At 58.0% G+C, this 19,509-nt stretch overlaps 2 protein-coding genes across 2 annotated transcripts; both read right to left on the bottom strand.

Annotated features, from left to right (window-relative positions):
• Positions 1-3,012: 3,012 nt before the first annotated feature.
• On the bottom strand, positions 3,013-6,415 carry HRG_07333 (reverse transcriptase (RNA-dependent DNA polymerase) domain-containing protein; the record flags this gene model as incomplete). The annotated part of the gene is made up of 10 exons (XM_044865804.1): positions 3,013-3,507; positions 3,678-3,896; positions 3,963-3,988; positions 4,066-4,738; positions 4,789-4,987; positions 5,081-5,328; positions 5,393-5,536; positions 5,603-5,733; positions 5,790-5,871; positions 5,975-6,415. 10 exons carry the CDS (start codon positions 6,413-6,415, stop codon positions 3,013-3,015), a joined length of 2,658 nt encoding a protein of 885 aa, XP_044718768.1.
• Positions 6,416-9,590: 3,175 nt separating this feature from the next.
• Positions 9,591-15,839, bottom strand: HRG_07332 (PIF1-like helicase domain-containing protein; the record flags this gene model as incomplete). Its single annotated transcript, XM_044865803.1, has 4 exons — positions 9,591-9,632; positions 9,728-12,350; positions 12,426-13,477; positions 13,545-15,839. 4 exons carry the CDS (start codon positions 15,837-15,839, stop codon positions 9,591-9,593), a joined length of 6,012 nt encoding a protein of 2,003 aa, XP_044718767.1.
• Between the last annotated feature and the right edge of the window lie 3,670 nt (positions 15,840-19,509).

Here is a 19,509-nt window from a genome sequence, read left to right as displayed (position 1 = left end):
CGAAAAGAGGCTGTAGTGTCAGATTTCGCTGGGTGCCTGCAAGGGACGAGGAGTTCACTCTCGGGCCACTAGCCAAAAGGCAAGCGAAAAGAGCAACGCGAGATGAATGCGTCGCCGAACCAGCAACGTTTCAGGCCAGGTCAACGACGTTACGATTGCTGCTCAACGGACTCACTCGAGTCCGTCAGATTGCAGAAGGAGTTGGCAAGTACTCGAAGCGCATCGATAAGGCATTGCCGGGCAAGCACACCCGCAAGCTGTACGACGAACTGACAAGAAAGGAATCCGAAGTGCTGATACAGCTTCGAACTGGCAAATCGCGGCTGAATAGCTACCTCTGCAAAATCGGGGCAGTGGAGTCGGATGAGTGCATTTGCGGACAGTCGGCAGAAACAGTGGAACATTTCCTCTTTCGATGCAGGAGATGGACGGCACAACGAGAGATCATGCGTCGATATGCAGGCGGAAAGATGGGAGACCTGTCTTTCTTCCTAGGAGGCAAGGCAGAGGCGGACGATGACAAGTGGCAGCCTGATATGGGGGCTGTGCGGGCGACAATACAGTTCGCATTGGCAACAAAACGCTTCAGAATGGACCGGTAACGGACCATGTGCTGATCAAGAACAACCATACTAACACAACAGCCTTCAACTTGGCAGACCGCGCTTCAGTCGCTGAAGGTAGGACGCTGAACACTTGGAGAAACTGACCTTCAAGTAGGCCTGTCATGTCATAGCGAACGAGGCTGGAATCAGATGAAAGAAGCGTGGGGCTTTGGGTGAGATGCAACCATGTACAGAAGGTAGATAGGCTAGCGTAGTGGCTCTATGGGGGAACCCTCCGGGCGTAATACAAGCAAAAAAAAAAAAACGACACTAGCCTCACCAAAACTCCCAAACTTGAACTGCTTGTATTCCGATGAAATATGATGATAAGTACATAAAAACCATCTCATTTGAAAGAGAATTGAACATATTACTCGATTCTTGGCCTATTGATCACGCGACCCGGCCGGGTGGTGCACCGAGGAGGCTCAGGTACCTTGACTTCAATCACCGAAGCCGTCTCCGTCTCCGTCTCCGCCTCCTTCTCTGACAAGCCGCAATCCACCACAACAACCCTCTTTGGACTCCCGATTGTTGGCACAGTCTCTCCAGACGCCAGCGCTTCTGCGAGACTCATGAAGTCTCGCAAAGGTTAAAAATAGGAAGGTAAGAGTCAATCTGGTCATTGTCGTCTATCTAAAATGAATGTAAGAAGTTCTGTCTTTGTTGGCAGGCCTCTGCATATGCAAAGAGTTGGGGTTAACCGGTGTGTTTTTGTATTCGTCTTGTCTTTGTTGCTAGCTAGGTGAGGGGAGGCCACCGTGGTGGTTGTGGTTACCTCAGCAGCGCTCAGGCCATTTGTGGGGCATACTAACGTAATCCACCCCCTTCCCGGTCAGACCCCCTACTCGGTCAGAAAAAGTCTCCACGCGGCGACCCACACTTATGGCAAGACAAACCGAGCACTATGACGGCAACGGGAGACCAATCGGTTCCACGCGAAGAACGGGTCCTGCTCGCCGTCAGGGCCTATCAGCAGGGCCAATTCAAAAGTACCCGCAAGGCTGCGGCCGCATACGACGTCCTCAATCGACAGTATCTGATCGACTGCGCGGTGTCATTCGCCGACGCGACGCTCAGATGAACAACCTGAAGTTGACGGCGACGGAAGAGACTGCCCTGGTACAATGGATCTTGTCGATGGACGAGCGAGGAATGCCGCCGACAGTGGCTTACACTCGTCGGATGGCCAACTTATTGCTTTCCGAGCGAGGCAAAGATCCTGTCGGGGAAAACTGGGTGCGGAAGTTTGTTGGCCGCCACGGCGAAATCAAGGCAAAGTACTCGCCGATACGACTACCAACGAGCCAAATGCGAAGACCCCAAAAGATCCAAGGATGGTACGATCGAGTCGCGGCGACGAAACAGAAATGGGGATTCTTGACGAGGATGTCTATAACTTTGATGAGACGGGGTTTCAAATGGAGTCGCTGCAACGGCGAGAGTCCTTACCCGGTCTGACCGGCGAGGTCGGGCAGTACTCACGCAGCCTGGAAATCGAGAATGGGTTACTGTGATCGAGTCTATCAACTGCCAAGGTTGGGCTTTACCGGCGAAGGTTATCTTCCAGGGCAAGTTACACCAAGCAAGCTGGTACGAATCAGGAGTGCCCGATGACTGGCATATCGCCGTTAGTGAGAATGGCTGGACTTCCGACGACCTTGCTTTGAATTGGTTAAAGGAAGTCTTTGATCCGAATACACGGCGCCGTACGGTTGGTACGCATCGACTTCTTATTCTCGACGGGCACGGCAGTCACGTCACGCCGGAATTTGACAAGTACTGTACGGCCAATTCCATCGTAGTACTCCAAATGCCTGCACATTCCTCACATCTCTTGCAGCCTCTTGATGTCGGGTGCTTTTCGCCGTTGAAAACCATATACGGCCGAAAGGTTCAAGAGAAAATGCTCGCTGGGATCCATCATATCGACAAGCAGGACTTCCTTCCCATGTACTTAGACGCTCGCTGTAACGGTCTCAACTGAGTGTGTTGACAACTAGCTGAGCGACTGCGACGAGTATCCTAAAGCTAAGGAGAAAAGAAGAAGAAAAGAAAAGAAAGGAAAGCTCTCGAAGATGGCACGAGCTTATAAGCGGAGCTCCGGTGGGTCTTGTCGAGAGCGGAGCCGAGACCCTCACGGGCTCAGCCCGTTACAATAACCCCTCCTTCCTCCCCGTTTCGATCGTTTCGATTGGGGTGGTTTCGATCCAACTTTCCCATGAACTTCTTCATACCTAGCCAGTGCTATTGTGTCTGCGACGTACTTGACTGGCTCCACGTCGGACCTATCCATCCGACCCATTTCACCAACACTTTCCACTCTCTCCCGACTTTCTTCCTGTCCAGAATCTCTTCCACTTCCCACAGCTCGCCATCGTCCGTCAAAATGGCCGGTGGGCGGTAGTCATCCGACGTCTGTGACGGTAGCGGATCGTCCGCTGCTAAGCGTAAGAGCGACACGTGGAACACGTTGTGTATTCCCGGAGGCGTGTCCAGCCTGCGCGTGTGACCCAATGGTCTCCAGGACGGTGTACTTGGCCGACAGCCAATCGAGCTTCTTGGATGGCCGATTGGATCGGATGTTGCGAAGTCGCAGCCATACCTTGTCTCCAGGCTTGAACTGGTCTGACGGCTGTCTTCGCGAATTGGCGTTCTTCTCTTGCTGCTCTTGCGCTGACGCAATTGCCGCCTGGGCCCATTCCGTTGCCTCTCGAAATCGTTGCACAATGCTTTCAGCCCTGGTCACTGGGGACCTTCCGTCCGTCCGTAACTTCTCCTTGACTTGTATCGGGTCAACATGATACCCATGCGTGATAAAGAACGGGCTCAGGCCTGTCGACGTCGAGTTGTGATTGTTGATGGCCATCATGGCCGCTGGCAACAGCTCTTCCCAGTTATCCTGAGCATAAGCAGCAAAGATCCTCAGATATCTCTCGACTTCCTGATTCGCCCTTTCTGTTGCACCGTCAGTCTCGGATGCCACGCCGTAGACAATCTTTGCTTCACGCGTAGCAGCTCGCAGAGCCTCTGCCATAGTCTACTGGTGAATTGCGTGCCACGGTCAGTGACGATCGCGCGCGGCACGCCATGGTGTTGCACCACGTTCCGTAGCAATGCTCTGGCCGTCGTCTCGGCCGTGATGTCCTTCAATGACTCAAGAACGACACTTTTGGACAGTCTGTCCGTCACGACCATAAGGTTGGTCGAACCGTTCGACTTGGTTGGTGGCAGGTCTGTCACAAAGTCAATTGACAGCTCCGACCAGATCCTGTCTGGAATAGGTAGCGGCTTCAATAAACCGCGACGCTTCTCTCGCCAAATGTTGCTTCGGCCACACACATCACAATTTCTCACAAATTGACGCACGTCTGAATCGAGGCCTGGCCAATAAAACTTGCGGCTCAACAAGGACTTCAGCATGTCCCGTCCGGGGTGTCCTGCAAGCGTTGAGTCATGCGTCTCCTGCATAAGCCGCGTGCGCAGGGTTCGTGGTTCGGCACCCAAATTCGCTCTCGCCAGCAGAGCCGCTGTCCATCGTCAATCGAGCATTCCGAGAGCATCACGGGCAGTCCCCAATGCGACGGCAGACGCCTCTCGCCTTGCTGTACGGCCTTTCGGATGAGCCAATAACGATTGTGCTTCTTGACACCTTCGTCCCATAACTTCTGCAGTTCCGGGTCCGAGAAAGGGTTTTCGATTGAGTCGTCTTGGTCAGTTGTTGCGTCATCGGGTTGATCCGTGTCGCCCTTGGTGACATAACCGCTCTTGACTTTTGTCACCAGGCCACCCTTGTTACGTTGCAGCAGCTGAACACGTCGTCCTTGCAACCGATCATCTTCGGCGCTGTGCGGCATGTCCTGTTCTCGTCGAGACAGCGTGTCCGGTACGACGGCTTCTTTGCCCGGTCGATGCTTGATGGTGAAGCTGTACCGCGATAGCGTCTCAGCCCATCGCGCCTGACGTTCACTCAGTTGCTGCTTCTTGGTGAAGTAACGGAGGTTGAGATGATCCGTCAAAACGGTAAAGGACTTCACACTCCTCAATTCGGCGTCCCAATGCTCAAGGCAGCGAATGATCGCCAGCAGCTCTTTATCGTGGATTGGGTAGTTGCACTCCGCCGGTGCGTTTTTCTTTGAGAAGAAGGCCACAGGCCGCATGATGCCGTCATCGCCCTTTTTGCGAGAGCGCCCCCTCCTGTGACATAACCGGATGAATCCGTCTCCACAATCGTCTCTCTATCCGGATCCCATTGCGCAAGGACCGGCGCACTGGTCAGAAGAGCCTTCAACTCCTCGAAGGCCTTGTCGCACTCCTTCGACCACGCAAACACCGCATCCTTCTTTGTTAACGCCGTTAGAGGCGCGGCGATGTTGGAGAATCTGGGAATGAATTGCCGGTAATAGTTGGCAAACCCCAGAAAGCTTCTGACGCCTTTGACAGAACGGGGTCGCTGCCACTGCTGAATTGCCTGCACCTTCTCCGGGTCCACGCGGATACCTTTCCCGGCTTCGACGATGAAGCCCAGGTACTTGACACTCTTTGCCTCAAAGTCACACTTGTCGATATCAATCTGCAGGCCTGCATCTCGCAGTCGAGCAAGGACCTGCCTGACTTTGTTGCGATGATCTGCGAGCGAACCGCTCGAGTAGATCAAGATGTCGTCAATGTAAGCGGAACAGAACTCGTCGAGGAAATCTCGCAACGTGTGGTTTATGTAACGCTGAAACGTTGCGGAGCACCCGTCAACCCGAATGGCGTGACAAGCCATTCGTAGAGTCCGTAACGTGTTCTGAATGCTGTCTTCCACTCGTCTCCTCCTCGACGCGAATCTTGTGAAATGCTGCGATAACGTCAAGTTTGGTGAGCCACTTGGCCTTGGACAGCGACCGCAAAGTTTCCTCGATCAACGGCAAGGGATATCGGTCTTTCTTGGTGATCGCATTCAATCCTCGATAGTCCACGCAAAAGCGCAGACCACCACCGGGCTTCCTCACGAACAAAACTGGTGCTGACGCTGGAGAACTACTTGCTCGAATGAAACCCTTGTCGAGTAGCTCAGTGAGAGTCTTTCGCAGAACAATGAGCTCTTCTCGTGACATGCCGTACAATGGTCCCCACGGCGGTTCTTTCTCCTTGTCATCAGGACTCTCTCTAACTGAATCTTGTGATCACACCCCGGACGACGCGGTGGGAGTTGGTCCGCTTGGTCGCGGTCGAAGACGGATAGGTACTCGTGGTAGTGACGGGGCAGCTTCTCTCGGGTCTGACTTCTTCCTCGGAGTCAATGCCTTCTCAATGTCTTTCAGGCTTGCGGCGAAGATCCGCACTCCATCGTCTCGATGCTTGAACTTTCTTGCTCGGCGAACCATTCCGGCGAACACGAACGCCGCCTGTCCTCGTATGTTGCACCGTTCCTCCTCCTTCGGGTCTCGGCCTTTCACCCAATGGTCGTGCGTCCCGATATGCAAGAGGTTCTGCGATAATCGCAAGGTGACATCCTCCTGGTTCAACCACTTCTTGCCCAGAATCACAGGATCGGTCTGGTCTCGCACAACGTAGAAAAAAGCTCTTTTCTTCTGGTACCCGTCGATATCGAAGTCGAAGTAGGTCACGGCACAGATGGCCTCGGGTGAGAATGTGTTGACCTGCTCCAACGCTCGAGGTTTAATCGGAATACGCGGCAGGTGAAGCTTGCGGGCAAGGCGCTCACTGATGGTCCCATAACACAGGCAACCACAGTCAACGAAGGCCGTGGTGAAATACTCTCGATTGATACCGAAATTTACGTAGAGGCCTTCACAGTCCATCTCGTCCTTCTGAGTTGCCCATTCCGCCTCAGCCTTTGCGCGCTCCTGACGGCGATTTTCGTCAGGAGCTACTCGTTTTCCGAATGGTCATCGGAGGTATCCCCGCTAGAACTCTCCGCGGGCTCTTGGTGCTTTGCTCGAGCTTCTTGTCTTCTCTTCGACACGGACCTTGACTCTCTGCTGCCGCCGCTCTTCCGGGACACTTGGCCGCAAGATGGCCAAGCTTCCCGCACTCGTAACATTTGCGCTCCTCCAACGGAACAAATTGCTTTTCCTCCGGGGCCCTCCTGCCGTTTATCAACCGATTTGCTTTCACGGGTTCCCAATCCATCTGATCATCGGACGGGGACGACGTGGTTGGCGATCCGGGTGACGGGGGCTTTTGTCGGGACTCGAGCGGTTCGGATAAACGACCATACTCCTTTCTTGACCTCTGCTCGCGGCCTTGTTGTCGTTGGTGGAAATTGAGGCTATCTAGGCGCGAGCCAATCGTCAAGAGTAGCTCGGCGTAGCTGTTGAAATCCTTCGGGAGACTGACGGCACTGACGAGACTCGACTTGAGCCTATTATTAATTGCTCCTTCCAAGTAATTGATTTGCACCACGTCGGCCCACTCGCCACCGCCACTATCGGCAAGCTCTTTCTCGAACTTTGGGAAGAAACTGGCGAAACTCTCATCAGGCTTCTGCTTCAACGATCGAAGTCGATCCAGTGCTCGTGCCTTTGCGTTCGGGTCCCCGTACCGACGGTTCAAGTAGTCGAGAAACAGATCTGGGGAGCGAGCACCATCGATACCGCCCTGTTCGTAATAAGCAGCGGCCATGTTCTGGGCTGTTCCCGCCAACCGGGAGTACACATAGGCGAAGAGTGCTTCTTTATTGTCGAATGCCTGTCGGTCCACAGCCAATTTCGCTTTCATCTCTAAGAACCAGGGACGGAAGTTTTTCCTGGTTCCATCGAATTTCGGCGGATCAGGCAAGGTTGGTTTTACCCTCTTTGATGGGATTCTTTCGGATGTCTCGATCGATTGAGGCGTGTTGTCGGACATCGGTTCGATAGGAGCGACTGGTTCATTTGCCGGAGTCGGAGTTGAGACGGCTGTTTGGAGGATTCGGATCTGCGATCGCATCTCTTCGCGTTCGGCCTCTTGGCTTGCACACACACTTTCTAGTTTGTCCATCACTGCAGCCAGGGCTTGCATCATCGATTGAGGCTCAAAAGAACCTTGCTGGGAATCGATTGCCTCCATGACTGAAGATTTTCTCCTCGTCTCTCAGGACTGAGGGCGACTTGATCACACAGCAAGTCTGATACGGAAGGGATATCTCGACAACGGTCGAACGCTATCAACGCCTCGAAGGCTCCTTCCTACACGGCTGGACGTTCTGCACAGGGCTTCTAGTCCAGCTGCTGCCGTCCACACTGGGAGCCAAGCAGCAATCACGTACTTCTCGCTCAACCGCACGCCGTACGGAGAGCAGATTGACGCTCCACGTCCTTTGCTCGGGAGATGAGAGCTACGCGACGCGAGCCAAGCTGGCTTTGGCGCCGTACACACACGCACTTTCGTCGCGGGCGTTCCACACAGGATTGCCCAAGCTACTGCCACTCCGCGTACCCACAAAGGGAACTGAACAGCGCTGCCAATTGATTGTGATCAAAGGCTTTAACGATGAAAGCGGAGCTTTAGGATAATGTAACGGTCTCAACTGAGTGTGTTGACAACTAGCTGAGCGACTGCGACGAGTATCCTAAAGCTAAGGAGAAAAGAAGAAGAAAAGAAAGAAAGGAAAGCTCTCGAAGATGGCACGAGCTTATAAGCGGAGCTCCGGTGGGTCTTGTCGAGAGCGGAGCCGAGACCCACGGGCTCAGCCCGTTACACTCGCCGACAAGCACTTTCGCCGTCGAATATCCGAAGCGGATTTATGGCAACAGGCCTTTTTCCGTTTGACCCAAACAGAGTATTATCGCGGTTACAAGTTCAGGTTGACAAAGTCGGTAACGATCACGGCGACAAGAATACTCCAAGTCCCAACAAGAGCCTGGAAGCAGCCAAGACTCCGCATAACGTCAACCAGCTTACCACTCACGCCGAAAGGCTTCTTCAACGCCGGCCACAAAATACAGACTCGCCAGTTTCACAAGCTATCAACCAGCTTATCAAAGGATGTCAAATGGCCATGCACAGCGCCGCCCTCCTTGCCGACGAAAACCGGCAACTTCGGTCAGAAAACCAGCGGCGAAAGCAGAGAAAGAACAGCGCCGTGAATACATTGGCGACGGCGGTACTCTATCGGTTGCAGAGGGCACGGTTAGGATAAAGCAACGGAGAGAAGAAGAAGAAGAGCGGGTTAAGCGACGGAGAGTGGAAGAAGAGGAGAGGACTAAGCGCCGGCGAGAGAAGGACGAGGAGGCCAAGCGACGACAAGAAGGAGAAGAGCGGGCCGAGCGACGGCGACAAGAGAACGAGGAATGGTTCAAGCTACGGCGAGAAAAGGAAGAGGAGCGGGTCAAGAAACAGAGAGCAAAGGAAGATGAGCGGGCCAAGCGACGGCGGGAAGAAGGGAGCGGGACCAACGACTTATAGAAGAGCTGAGTGTCCCAAGACAGCGTGCACCACCACGGTGTAGTAAGTGCAGGTCTTTTGAACACACTGCCCGTACGTGTAATAGATAGTCCTAATCGAGTTACTTGTCTCTTGGAGTAAATATGTCGTGGTATTGTGCTCCGTTTGTCTCGCGTAAGGTGCGGGTCTAGTCGGTGGGGAATTTTTGACCGAGTAGGGGGTCTGACCGGGAAGGGGGTGGATTACGTTATACCTAATCGGTAAGTCACATGCACTCCTCGAGCAAATGGCTTACCTCAGCAAGCTCAGGCCATTAAGGTCGTGCCTCAGGCATCGAACCAGGCTATACCTAATCGGTACGGTCCTCGACCAAATGGCCTGAGGATTCTGTCATGGATTTTTGGCCTGAGTCAAGATCTTTTATTCAGTCCGAAGGACTGTTATATGGAAGCGATTCAAGCACCTCAACCTCGTTTTCCCCCACCACAAGCCATCGCACGGCGGAATTGACGTGCTCAGTCGAATTCCCTATCATTATTTGAAAGCCCAGTGAAATCTGAACGATGCCAGATCAAAACCCCCGCCGGCGGAGCGCACGATTGAATTCTACTACTCCGCAAAGAAAAGAACGTCCACGAATTGCTGTTTCGGCTGTGCCCGGTCGCCGTCGCGGGCCCATGAGACCTCGAGCATGGACGGTAGGAAGTCGAGTGAGCGATATATGCAGGTACATGTCCAATAAGCACCACCTTACACTCGCCGAGTTCATCCGAGTATACGTGACAACCCAAGGCGATGATGGCTATGGAGATCGACCTGCTACTCGTGCCAAACGCCTTGCAGACGCGATATACACCTCGTCGACCGTTCCCGCCCACCTCCGCCTCCGACCTTAACGACCTCATCATTGTCTGCGGAGGGCTTCCCCCTAAATCCGCGCCTTCGACCTCGTCGCCGAGCCAGCGCAGCGCCTCCCGGACGGTTCTGTCGCTTAGTTCCTCCAGTCTCGCTTGTGCTGCGGTCATCTCCCCGGGGACCCGGTTTCCCACCAGGTCCCTCTCTCGCGCCTTCGACACGAGCATGATGCCGTCCAGCGTCGGGCACCGCGACAGCTGCACGTACAGGCTGTACGGGTCGCACTGCGACGGGACGGCGCGTCCGCCGACGTTTGTAGTCCTCGTCCCTCGCAGCTCGAGCGCCACGCGCTCCAGTGTCCCTCCCTGCACCTTGTAATCCGTGCACGCGAAGGCGGCGGCGCACGGCGGGCCCTTGCGGCTGACGTCGTTCTGCTGCCACGGTCGCTTCCGCTTCCGCTGGATCCTGACGCTCATGGGCGTCAGGAGGATCGTCCCGGGCGGCATCCCGACGAAGTGGAAGTCCTTGGTCGTCTCCGACCCCAGTATAATCGCCGCCGGCGGCCCGAAGTGGATCGTCGTGTCGGCCGAGATCCGATGCCCCGGGTACGCCTTGTCGATGATGACCTCCGCCGCCGTGTAGCTGGCGCCGTTCACCAGCTTCAGCCCCTGGTGGGTGTTGTGGTTCACGACGACCGGCATCCCGGGCACGAACATGAAGACGGCCGGCACCGGGATCGCACTATCGTCGCCCTGGTTCAGCATCATGACGGCCTCTTCCTCGGTCGGCAGGCCGTCCTTCCACTTGTGCTCGGAGAGGAAGATGCGCAGCGTCGACCGCTGCTGGGTCTGGAACGCCAGGCTGGCCTCCATGTTGAGGTTCCACCGGTTCCTGTTGAGCGGCGTCACCACCGTGATGCCCGTTTCCCACGGGATCCGCCTGCCTTCCCGGTGGCACCTCGAGTTGAGGAGGTCCAGGTCCGAGCGGTCCTGCACGCCCTGCCGGATCCGCCGCAGTAGCCTCTGCAGCTCCGGGTCGCCGGCGGCGCGCATCTGCTCGTCCAGCATGACGACCGTCGTGAACCTCTTCCACAGCCCGTGCGCCTTGTCGTGCTGGTGGCGCTGCTCGGCCCTGAACGAGTCGTCCTCGTCCCACGAGACGGCCGCGCTCGGCAGCAGGATCGACCTCTCCTGGACCGGCCGGAACTGGTGGAAGTCTCCGCAGAAGAGCACGACGGGGATCCCCCCGAAATCCCGCTGCGACCCGCGCAGCTGGCAGAGCCGCTCGTTGACGGCGTGCAGCGTCCGCGAGCCGAGCATGCTCACCTCGTCGATGACGAGCACGTCCTTGTCCTGCCAGTCCATCCGGGACTGGCCGTTGACGAACCGCTCCGCCTGCTTCGGCAACCGCACCCCGTCGAAGTCGTTCGCCGTGTTTGCGCCCGGCCCTTGGTCCTTGGTGAAGCCGCAGGCGGAGTGGATGGTGATGCCGTTGACCCGCGCCGCGGCGGTCCCCGACGTCGCCGTTATCAGCAGGCGATGCGAGAGGCCCTTCGCGGCGAAGAGGCCTACGAGGGCTTCGACGACGCGCGACTTGCCGGTGCCGCCCTCGCCGCCGACGAACTGGCAGAGCTGGCTGACGTCGCCTCCGTCTCCTTGCCGCATCGAGTCCAGGTGGCGGCATATTATGGAGAAGGCGATCGCCTGTTTCCTGTTCAGCGTCAGCCGCGTTGTCAAGCCTTTCCCGGCCTCGACGAAGGAGGTCGACGGGCCGAGGCGGACTTCCATTCCGGCCTCCGCGTTACCTGCCGTCTCCTCGGCTTCCGCTCGCGTCATCTGCACGTCTTCCTCCCCGAAACCGGTCAGCACGCTCCGCTCCGCTGCGCCGCGATCGGTGCCGTGGGCCGGTGCCATGCTTTGTATGCTCTGAATCATTTTCACCCTTTCTCTGGAGGCGCATGTCTGCTGCGACTTGATGGCCTTGACCTGGTCCTGCGGAGGCACCGCGGCCCCGGAAAACACCTGCCCCGGCATGTCGATGTGCCTCCCGCCCCGTTCGGCCACGATGGCGGCCTGGAGCTCAGCCGTCGAGGCCAGCGCCGATTGCTGGAAGCGGCACAGCTGCTGTATCATTCCCGAAAGCTCGCGCGATCCCGCCGTGATCTGGCCTGCCCCGACCGCGCTTCTGACAACGTCGATTAGTCGCGTTGCGTTTTCGGCGTTGTCGGCCTCGTACGCCGAGGCCGCGTCGTGGTCCGCCGGGTGTGGCCCTCCCCCCTCCCCCTCGCCGAGTGCTCCGGCGGGATCCCCGTCGCCGCCCGAGGCCGCCCACTGCTTGGCGTCTCGCTTTGCGTCCTCGGCGGACCGCCGGAGCAGTTGAACGTTGTCGACGAGGCAGGAGGTTCTCGGCGGAAGCTGCTCTCGCGCCCGCCTCCATATCTCATTGATGTCGCCTCGCTCTTCGCCGAGAAAGGCCTCCCACGGCACAAACAGGGCAAGATGCTGCACGGCTGCTCTGCGACAGCACAGTAAGCTCCCGCGCGTCGCGACCCCTCCTCAGCCGGCCGTTTACCGCACTTACCTGACTTACCTGCGATAACCTGATTCCTCGTCGTCCTGCTCGAAATCCTTACTTAGGTAGCCGTCAAGGCAGACAACGGCGTGCTTTCCCGGCCGCCTTAACACCTGCACCCAGTCCTTACCGGCCACCCAGCCGCTCTCGAACGGCACCTCCCCCCAGGAACCGGCGCACCCTTCCCTGCCGATGCGTTGGAGTCTAACAAGCGACACATAGTCGTATAGGCACAGGCCTCGTAGGACGTTTCCCCGATGGTGGTACGCCTCGGCGAAGCTGATCCGCTCGCCCGCTTCTTCTACGACGACCGACTCGTCTACGGACACGTCGGCGACCGCGGTGCCGCTCTCCTGCCGAAGGTGTCGCCACCGTCGCGAGACGTGCCAGTAGAGCACCGACGCGTTCAGGTACGCCCAGGCGCTGCTGCTCGTGAACTCGCTCGGGTACCCGAGGAGATGGGCGATGACCTCGACTTGCGACAGCGCCCGCTCCGTGAACACGCGGTTCGCCACTCTCATCAGAAACTGCCGCGTCTTGTTTTTGGTTCCGTCGTCGTCGCCGACGACGCCACCTCTGGCGTCATCCCCGGTGGTCGGCTGGCCACCGGCCGAGACAACGGGCAGCAGCTCCGCGGCGGCGGCGATGCGCTTCCACGTCGGGTCCTCCACCTTGGTCGCGTAGTTCGTGACGTAGTAGACGAGCGCCATGGTCTTCCGCTGGGTCGCTATAAAGGAAATGTCATGGTTGTGGCGGAGCCCCACGGCGATGGCCTTGTTCCAACGGTTCACCATGGGATGTGTCCTGCGGATCCGCAGCACGCCGTCCGATGAGAAGGCCGTATCCTCGACCAGCTTCCATGGCGCCTTGAAGCGACAGAGGTCGCCCTTTCGTCCCCTGTTGCCCAGGGAGTACTTGACGCATGTCGGGCTATGGGTGTGGATCTGCGTCGCGCCGGCGCAGAAGTTGGCTTCCTCTTCGAATGATGCCGAGAACTGCTCGGAACTGTTTAGCAGAGATGAGATATCAGACGTCACCGAACGCTCCGCCCGCACGGCGCAGAACCCTGCCTGGTCTAAGTCCGAGTTTCCGTGTCAGCCTGCGTCCTCTTTGCCCTGCGACGGCCCGCCGTTTTACCTCGCAGAAGACGCTATCGACGTAGCGGACGATTCGCTCGCGGTATGCCGCTTGCTCTTCCCCGTGCGAGTCGGCAAGCATCGAGCTCAGGTGCGCGTTCCCGTGTAGCCAGAGCAGCCCGTGGACGTGAAGGGATCCTCGCTCGTTGGTCTCCACGGCGCCATAGTACTGGCTGATGCGCCCGAAGATCGACTCCCCCCCTGCGTTGACATAATGCTTGAAGAACAGCGTCATCTCCCGGTGGAAGAAGATGGCTGAGCTCATCGGGTCGGAGACGGATAGCCGCGCTCGTTTGAATGACGCGTCGATGCCTCGCAGGAACTCCTCGGCGGCTTCGGGGTCACGCGCGCGGTGCGCTGCCAAACGGAGCTTCACCGGGTTCGTAATGTCGTTTGGGTTGATCGTGATCCAGATCGCGGGCACGCCGTAACGGACGATGAGCGCCAGGATCTTATGCCGCATGCTGAGACGGAGCTCCCTGGACATGGGCTGGCGATACCCGTATAGCGAGAGGCTCCTCAGGAGCTCCTTCACGCCGTCGTCGGTCGTCTTGCCTGTGCTCTCCAGCTCGGCTCTAGCTGCCGCCAATCTGTCCGCGGTCAGCGACCGTACGATGCGCTCCACCCTGCGGAAGTTCTTCCTCGTCACGCTCAGCATGCTGACGCGACGGTTCCTCGACCGCACGCCCATGTTGAAGACGAGGAACGCGAAGATGTGGTGCGTCGCGAACCGGCCGCCGTGGCGTCGCAGCACCGTGTCTGCCCACGTCCGAAGGCTCATGTTCCGAGACGACAGGAGGTCCCGCGTCCCGGCCTCTACCTCGCGCGTGTTGGCGGAGCCTCTGCCCAACGGTACGGTCGCTTCTTCGACCGGTCGCGGCCCTCCGATGCCAAATGGCAACAGTGTGGGAAAGGTCTTCGCGAAGAAGCAAGCTTCGAGCGAGTCGGCGAATTCGTCCGCGCGGCGAATGTGGATGTACGGCTCAGAACCATCGGCGTGCCCTGGCTGCCCCCTTGCCGAGGTTTCCACCCACGTTCTCGGGCCCGTGCCGCCGTCGGCTGCGCCTTCGCGAACGGCATCGTAAGCGAACCGCAATTTGTCGACGTCGGCGACGTCGGGCGGCCCGTCCAACGCAAACATTCCGGATGAGGTCACCTCGTTGATCGTCTTCGCATCGTCATCGGCCTCACCGCAGCTCCGACCACGCACCTCGCCCACCTCGCCCGCCTCTGGCTCGCCGGCCTCGCGACTCGTCGTGCTTTCCCCTTGGTTGAGCATGGCGAGGACTTCTTCGATCTCCACCGCCCCCTCGTCGTCCATGGCCCGCTCCGTGGGCGGCACGACGTGCGCCGTCCGCGTCTTCTCCCACGCCGACGGCTCGTCCCGCTCCAGGCGCTCGTACACCAACGGCGGCACCCCGTGGGCCGAGTCTCCCCAGCTCTCCATCTCCGCCGCGTCGATCTCGATCCCGGCGTAGTGTGGGTTGTTCCTCCTCAACCAGACGAGGGCCCTCTCGACAACTCGCCGCCTCACCGACAGGAGACTCGACAAGTCGCTCGGTGTCGGCCTTGCCGCCCCTTGCCACGAGACGTGGATCTCGTCCATTACCTGCAAGAGAGAGTGTGGCAGGACGTTCGTCACCAGCTCTTGCACGTTGTTCGGGAACACCGTGATGTGGCCCTTGACGTGCTTGGGATATCTCAACGTCTGCTTCTGGCCGCCTGAGACACTGTATCTTGTGACGAACCCATAACATGAGTTCAGCGCGATCAGCTTCTCCTCCACCGGCGTAAGGCCCTTGAGCTCATCGGGGAACACGTGCTCACAACCGAGACGGCTATGGAGTTGAGCCGCCGGCGACAACACCCCGCGCGCCAAGCGTCGAGAACACTCCTCGCAGACCAGGACTGACTCGCCCTCGCGGAAGCAACTCCGGCACGCAAACGGCGAGCGACCGCCCTTGACGGTGGGACTCGACATCCACTGGTCCCATGCCATCTCCCTTAGCTCTCTTGCCGTGCGCTTCCGGTAGCATAGTATGCACGTCCGTATCGGCAGCGTGTCTACGTCGTGGAAGGCCCGATAGAAACCTCGCACCGTCGACACCTTCCTCTCGTGCGGTACGGGCGTGCACCAGGTTTGCTCGTTGGACAGCCTTTCCTTTACGGCGAATTCCTCTTCAAGGCAACGTAGGACGCTGGCCAAATCCTCCTCCTGCAACTCCCTTCTCCTCTGCCTCCAAAGGCCGCCTCGAGTACGTTTCGCCGGGGGCCGGTCTCGATCGGGCTGGCCCATTCTCTTTCTCCGTTCCACGGGCTGCGACGGTCTCGCTGCCGCCTTGTCTCGTCTCGGCCGATCTTGTTCTTCCGCTGCGACCTCGCGTGATGGTCGCGGTGACGAACGTCCGGAGGACTGCAGATTCGCTGTTCTGTTTTCCGTCTCTCTAGGTCGGACTGGCTGAACGGAGGGCTCCTTAACGACGTGCAACCCGCCTTCACCTGAGCGAGGCACTTGTCCGGCCGCGTTCGTAGTCTCTTTGGACTGAACGGGTTGGGGTTTTCTCGGCCCCCCCCTCGCGCGTTTTCCCCCAGCGCCGGTTGTCCGCTCAATGAGACCCTTCAGAGTTACCCGAGCGCCATCGCCGGACTGCCTAGGCCTAGCCGTCTCAGGGCCACCTCCGGCCGCGGCAGACGATTCCCCTACGCCTGCGCCTTCATCTCGCCTAACTAACACGACCTCTGGCCCATCACGAGCGTTTATCGATGCTGACCGTGGCGCTTGCCCTCCCTCTAAAGTAGCGCCATCGACGTGCCTCGTCCTTTTTCGCTGCCAAGTACCTCGCCGATTTCCTACAGGCAACGCTCTTTTGAGTGCTTTCACTCGTTCCCTCCGCGAGGCCTCCTCGAACGCCGGCGCCTGCTTGGCCTCGATGGGCCGGAACTTGGATGCCGCGTCCGCTTGACTTTCGTGGTGTGACGCCTGCTTCGGCCCTTTGTCCGCCGCGCTAACTGTCCCCTCCGCGATACTCCTCGTCGCAGCGGCGGCCGCAGCCACCGTCCCCATTTCACCTTCTCCGGCCACTAACCTAACCTCGCGGCTAGTGTTCTCCGCCATGCTGGTGCTCCTTAACGATGAGGCTCTGCAAACATTGGATGGATCCAAAGAGCTTTCGCCCGTGATGTGCTCGAAGATTAACTCGCTTCCTAGCAATGGCGACCCTATAGTCTTAACAACATGACCGCAACGCGGCAGTACCTAGCCCGGGAGAGCCCCCCGCCCCTTTCTCCCTTCTCCCCCTCCTCCCCTACCTTACCGCCATACGTCTACCGATATCCCTACGGACGCCCTGGACCAGCCCAAGCCCAGGGGCTGATACTGCAGCTCTCCCTAGCGCGATCTTCTCCTAGTTGGGCTCTCCTCGCCATCTTCCTATCTGACCGTCGCAAATAGGCGTCTAAACGAGCATCGTACTGAACTTTCTTTTTCCTTGCTATCTCCGCTGCACCGAAAGTGGGATTGCCCTGCCATCCAGCTCGGCTCACCTAGAACGGTTGCTGCCAGGTCCGTCTTCCCCGACCTTCCCTGTCAAGTCTAACCGTGACCTTCCCCACAACACCTCTCCGTACGCCTTGTACGTGTTGTACGTTAGGTCTGCTTCTACCCCTCGCGAGAAGGCCAAGCTAATTGGTGTACAGCAAGGCGTGGGAAAGGCGTGGCAATGCTCCGTCTGCTGATCTTGCCTGCTTCAACCCCCCCCCCCATCTTCAGCCTTCTAAACCCCCCCCCTGCTTATGTCCTTCCTTATTGATGTCCTCCTTCTGCATCAGACCTCTACTCTCCCGGACCCGCCGGGCCTCCTCTGGACCTATCGACAGGCTTATCTGCCGACAGCCCAGCTTTCGGCCTCCTATGCCGGCAGCCCTGCCGGACTCTTTAGTCCGCGCCGCCCTTGGTGCCTGATTGGGACCCAGCTACACGACACCACTACGCATCTCTTCAACGTCCGTTTACTTACAGCGGCAAGGCTCCTCGCCCTTCCCCGCGAATCTATGCCACCATTGATCTATCCCAAGTACGTTCACGCTCAACTTCTTCCTCACTCCTTTCCTTCTTGACACTGAGTGGTGGTCGTTTTCGTGCGCGCGACTGGCCTATCGATCTGCGCTGGTGCACCATGTCTTCCTCTCTACTTCCCACCGATGTGCCTGCACCACACCTTCGAAAGCCGCTCGATAGCCAAAGGGGCGCTGGCGGCGACATGTCCATGGTGTTTTTTCGTCCAGCCGGACTGCCCCGTTAGATTTGCCCACCAGGACGAGCACCGCATCAGGGGTCTTAACGCCGAGGCTATGGCCCGCGTCTTGCTGCCTCCGCCCGCGTGGCTGCTCGCCACGGAATATGCGCCCCTCCGATCGGAGGCCCACGGTTCCCCGACATCCCTCTTCTTTAGCCTCAATCTCTCGATTTACGGCCAGCCTATTGACGCCTCTAAATGGACAGAAGAGTGGTTTTTCATGAATGGCCGCGTCCACCCCTACGCCCTTGCGTGGGAGGTTGAGCAGCGCGACGGCCTCGAGTCCGACACGGGCGGCGCCCTTCTCTATACGATGCCCGCCTTTGTCGTCCGCGACCAAGACTACCAGCCGTAAGGCGTGCCCTGTTCCTTCGCGAGCGGCAACGAAAGAACATATAGCTGAGATGGGCCTCAAGCGTTCTTCCTAGGCTCTTGGCCTCTGTGGACGACATCCCCTGCGTCCCGCCTATTGTTTCCTTTACCGGCCTTATCGTCGACACCGGCCACTCCTTGCTGCGGCGCGACCTACTGCCGGGTCTAGACGCCGCCCAGCTTAATTTTTGCGGCTTTGTCCGCCTTTCTACCTACGTCGCTCCTGGGATGCCCAATAAGATCCCCTTTAAGAGCTTCCACCCGTTCCAGGTCTTCGTCATCTTCCCTATTCGCTCTAACCCCTGGGCCATCTTGTGTAAGAAGACGGCTGAGAGGCGGGACTCTCAGTTCCAGCCTAACGTCCCCTTTACCTGCACAGCCAAGGTCGCCGGCCTGCTCCGTCATGACGTTATGCTCTACCCCCCGGGCTCCCACCGGGACAACGTCTTTATCGTTGTCCCGGATTCCTGGACCTTTCTCGACAAGGCCGCCGTCACCCCATTGGCGCCGCTTCTCTCTACGCCACAGACGCAGCGGGCATCCTCCGCTTCCGCGGCCTTTCAGGACATGCGCGCTGCCTCTTTGTCCTTGGCCACCCCTCGCACCCTCCCGCTCAGCCCTCCACCTTTGCCTTCGGCTTCGCCCTCGATCGGCCCTCCTACGCCGTCCGGGAAGCGATTTTGCCCTGAGCCTACCGATACGCAGACGAAACGACCACGTCTGCTGCATAAGGCCCCGGTGCCTTCGTCTTCCCCTAACCCTGGCTTGTCTGCCACCCAGTCGTTCCCTGTTTCGGCTGCCTCCTCGACATCTGAGCCGGATAGCCCTGAACGGGGTCATGGCTTAGGGGACTCGTCCCTCCATTCCATTGTCGCTCATGGCTTGGGTTCGCCGCCCCGTCCACTTCGAAACCGTCACCAATCTAAGAAAGCTACCGAAATGGAATGACGGTGCGAAACCATACGCTGCTACGATTTCTTAAACGAGTAAAACAGTCAAATCTTATACTTTATCCTACTCCTTAAATCTACCTTGTTTCTATCTTTTGTCTTTACTCCATCCTCAGTCCTCAAATCTTTCCCAGTTTTTTTTTCTTTGCACATCCTTAAGACTCTCCTTAACTCTTTCCTTAAATCTTCCCTGTAGTCTTTCGTTCCGAAAGGCTCTTTGCGCAACCCCGGTTGGGTTGCCTCTCCTGTATAGTGAATATGCCTTCCGCTTAGCATGGTTTCTTTTGTTCAGAACAGAACCACCTAATTATTCAGCCCGAAGGGCGTTCTACTCAGTCAGAAAGAATCG

The sequence above is a fragment of the Hirsutella rhossiliensis genome, assembly GCF_020360975.1.
Source record: "Hirsutella rhossiliensis strain HR02 chromosome Unknown scaffold00008, whole genome shotgun sequence".
NCBI lineage: Eukaryota > Fungi > Ascomycota > Sordariomycetes > Hypocreales > Ophiocordycipitaceae > Hirsutella > Hirsutella rhossiliensis.
Note: the sequence above shows the minus strand (reverse complement) of the source record. Positions and strands in the feature narration are given on the sequence as shown.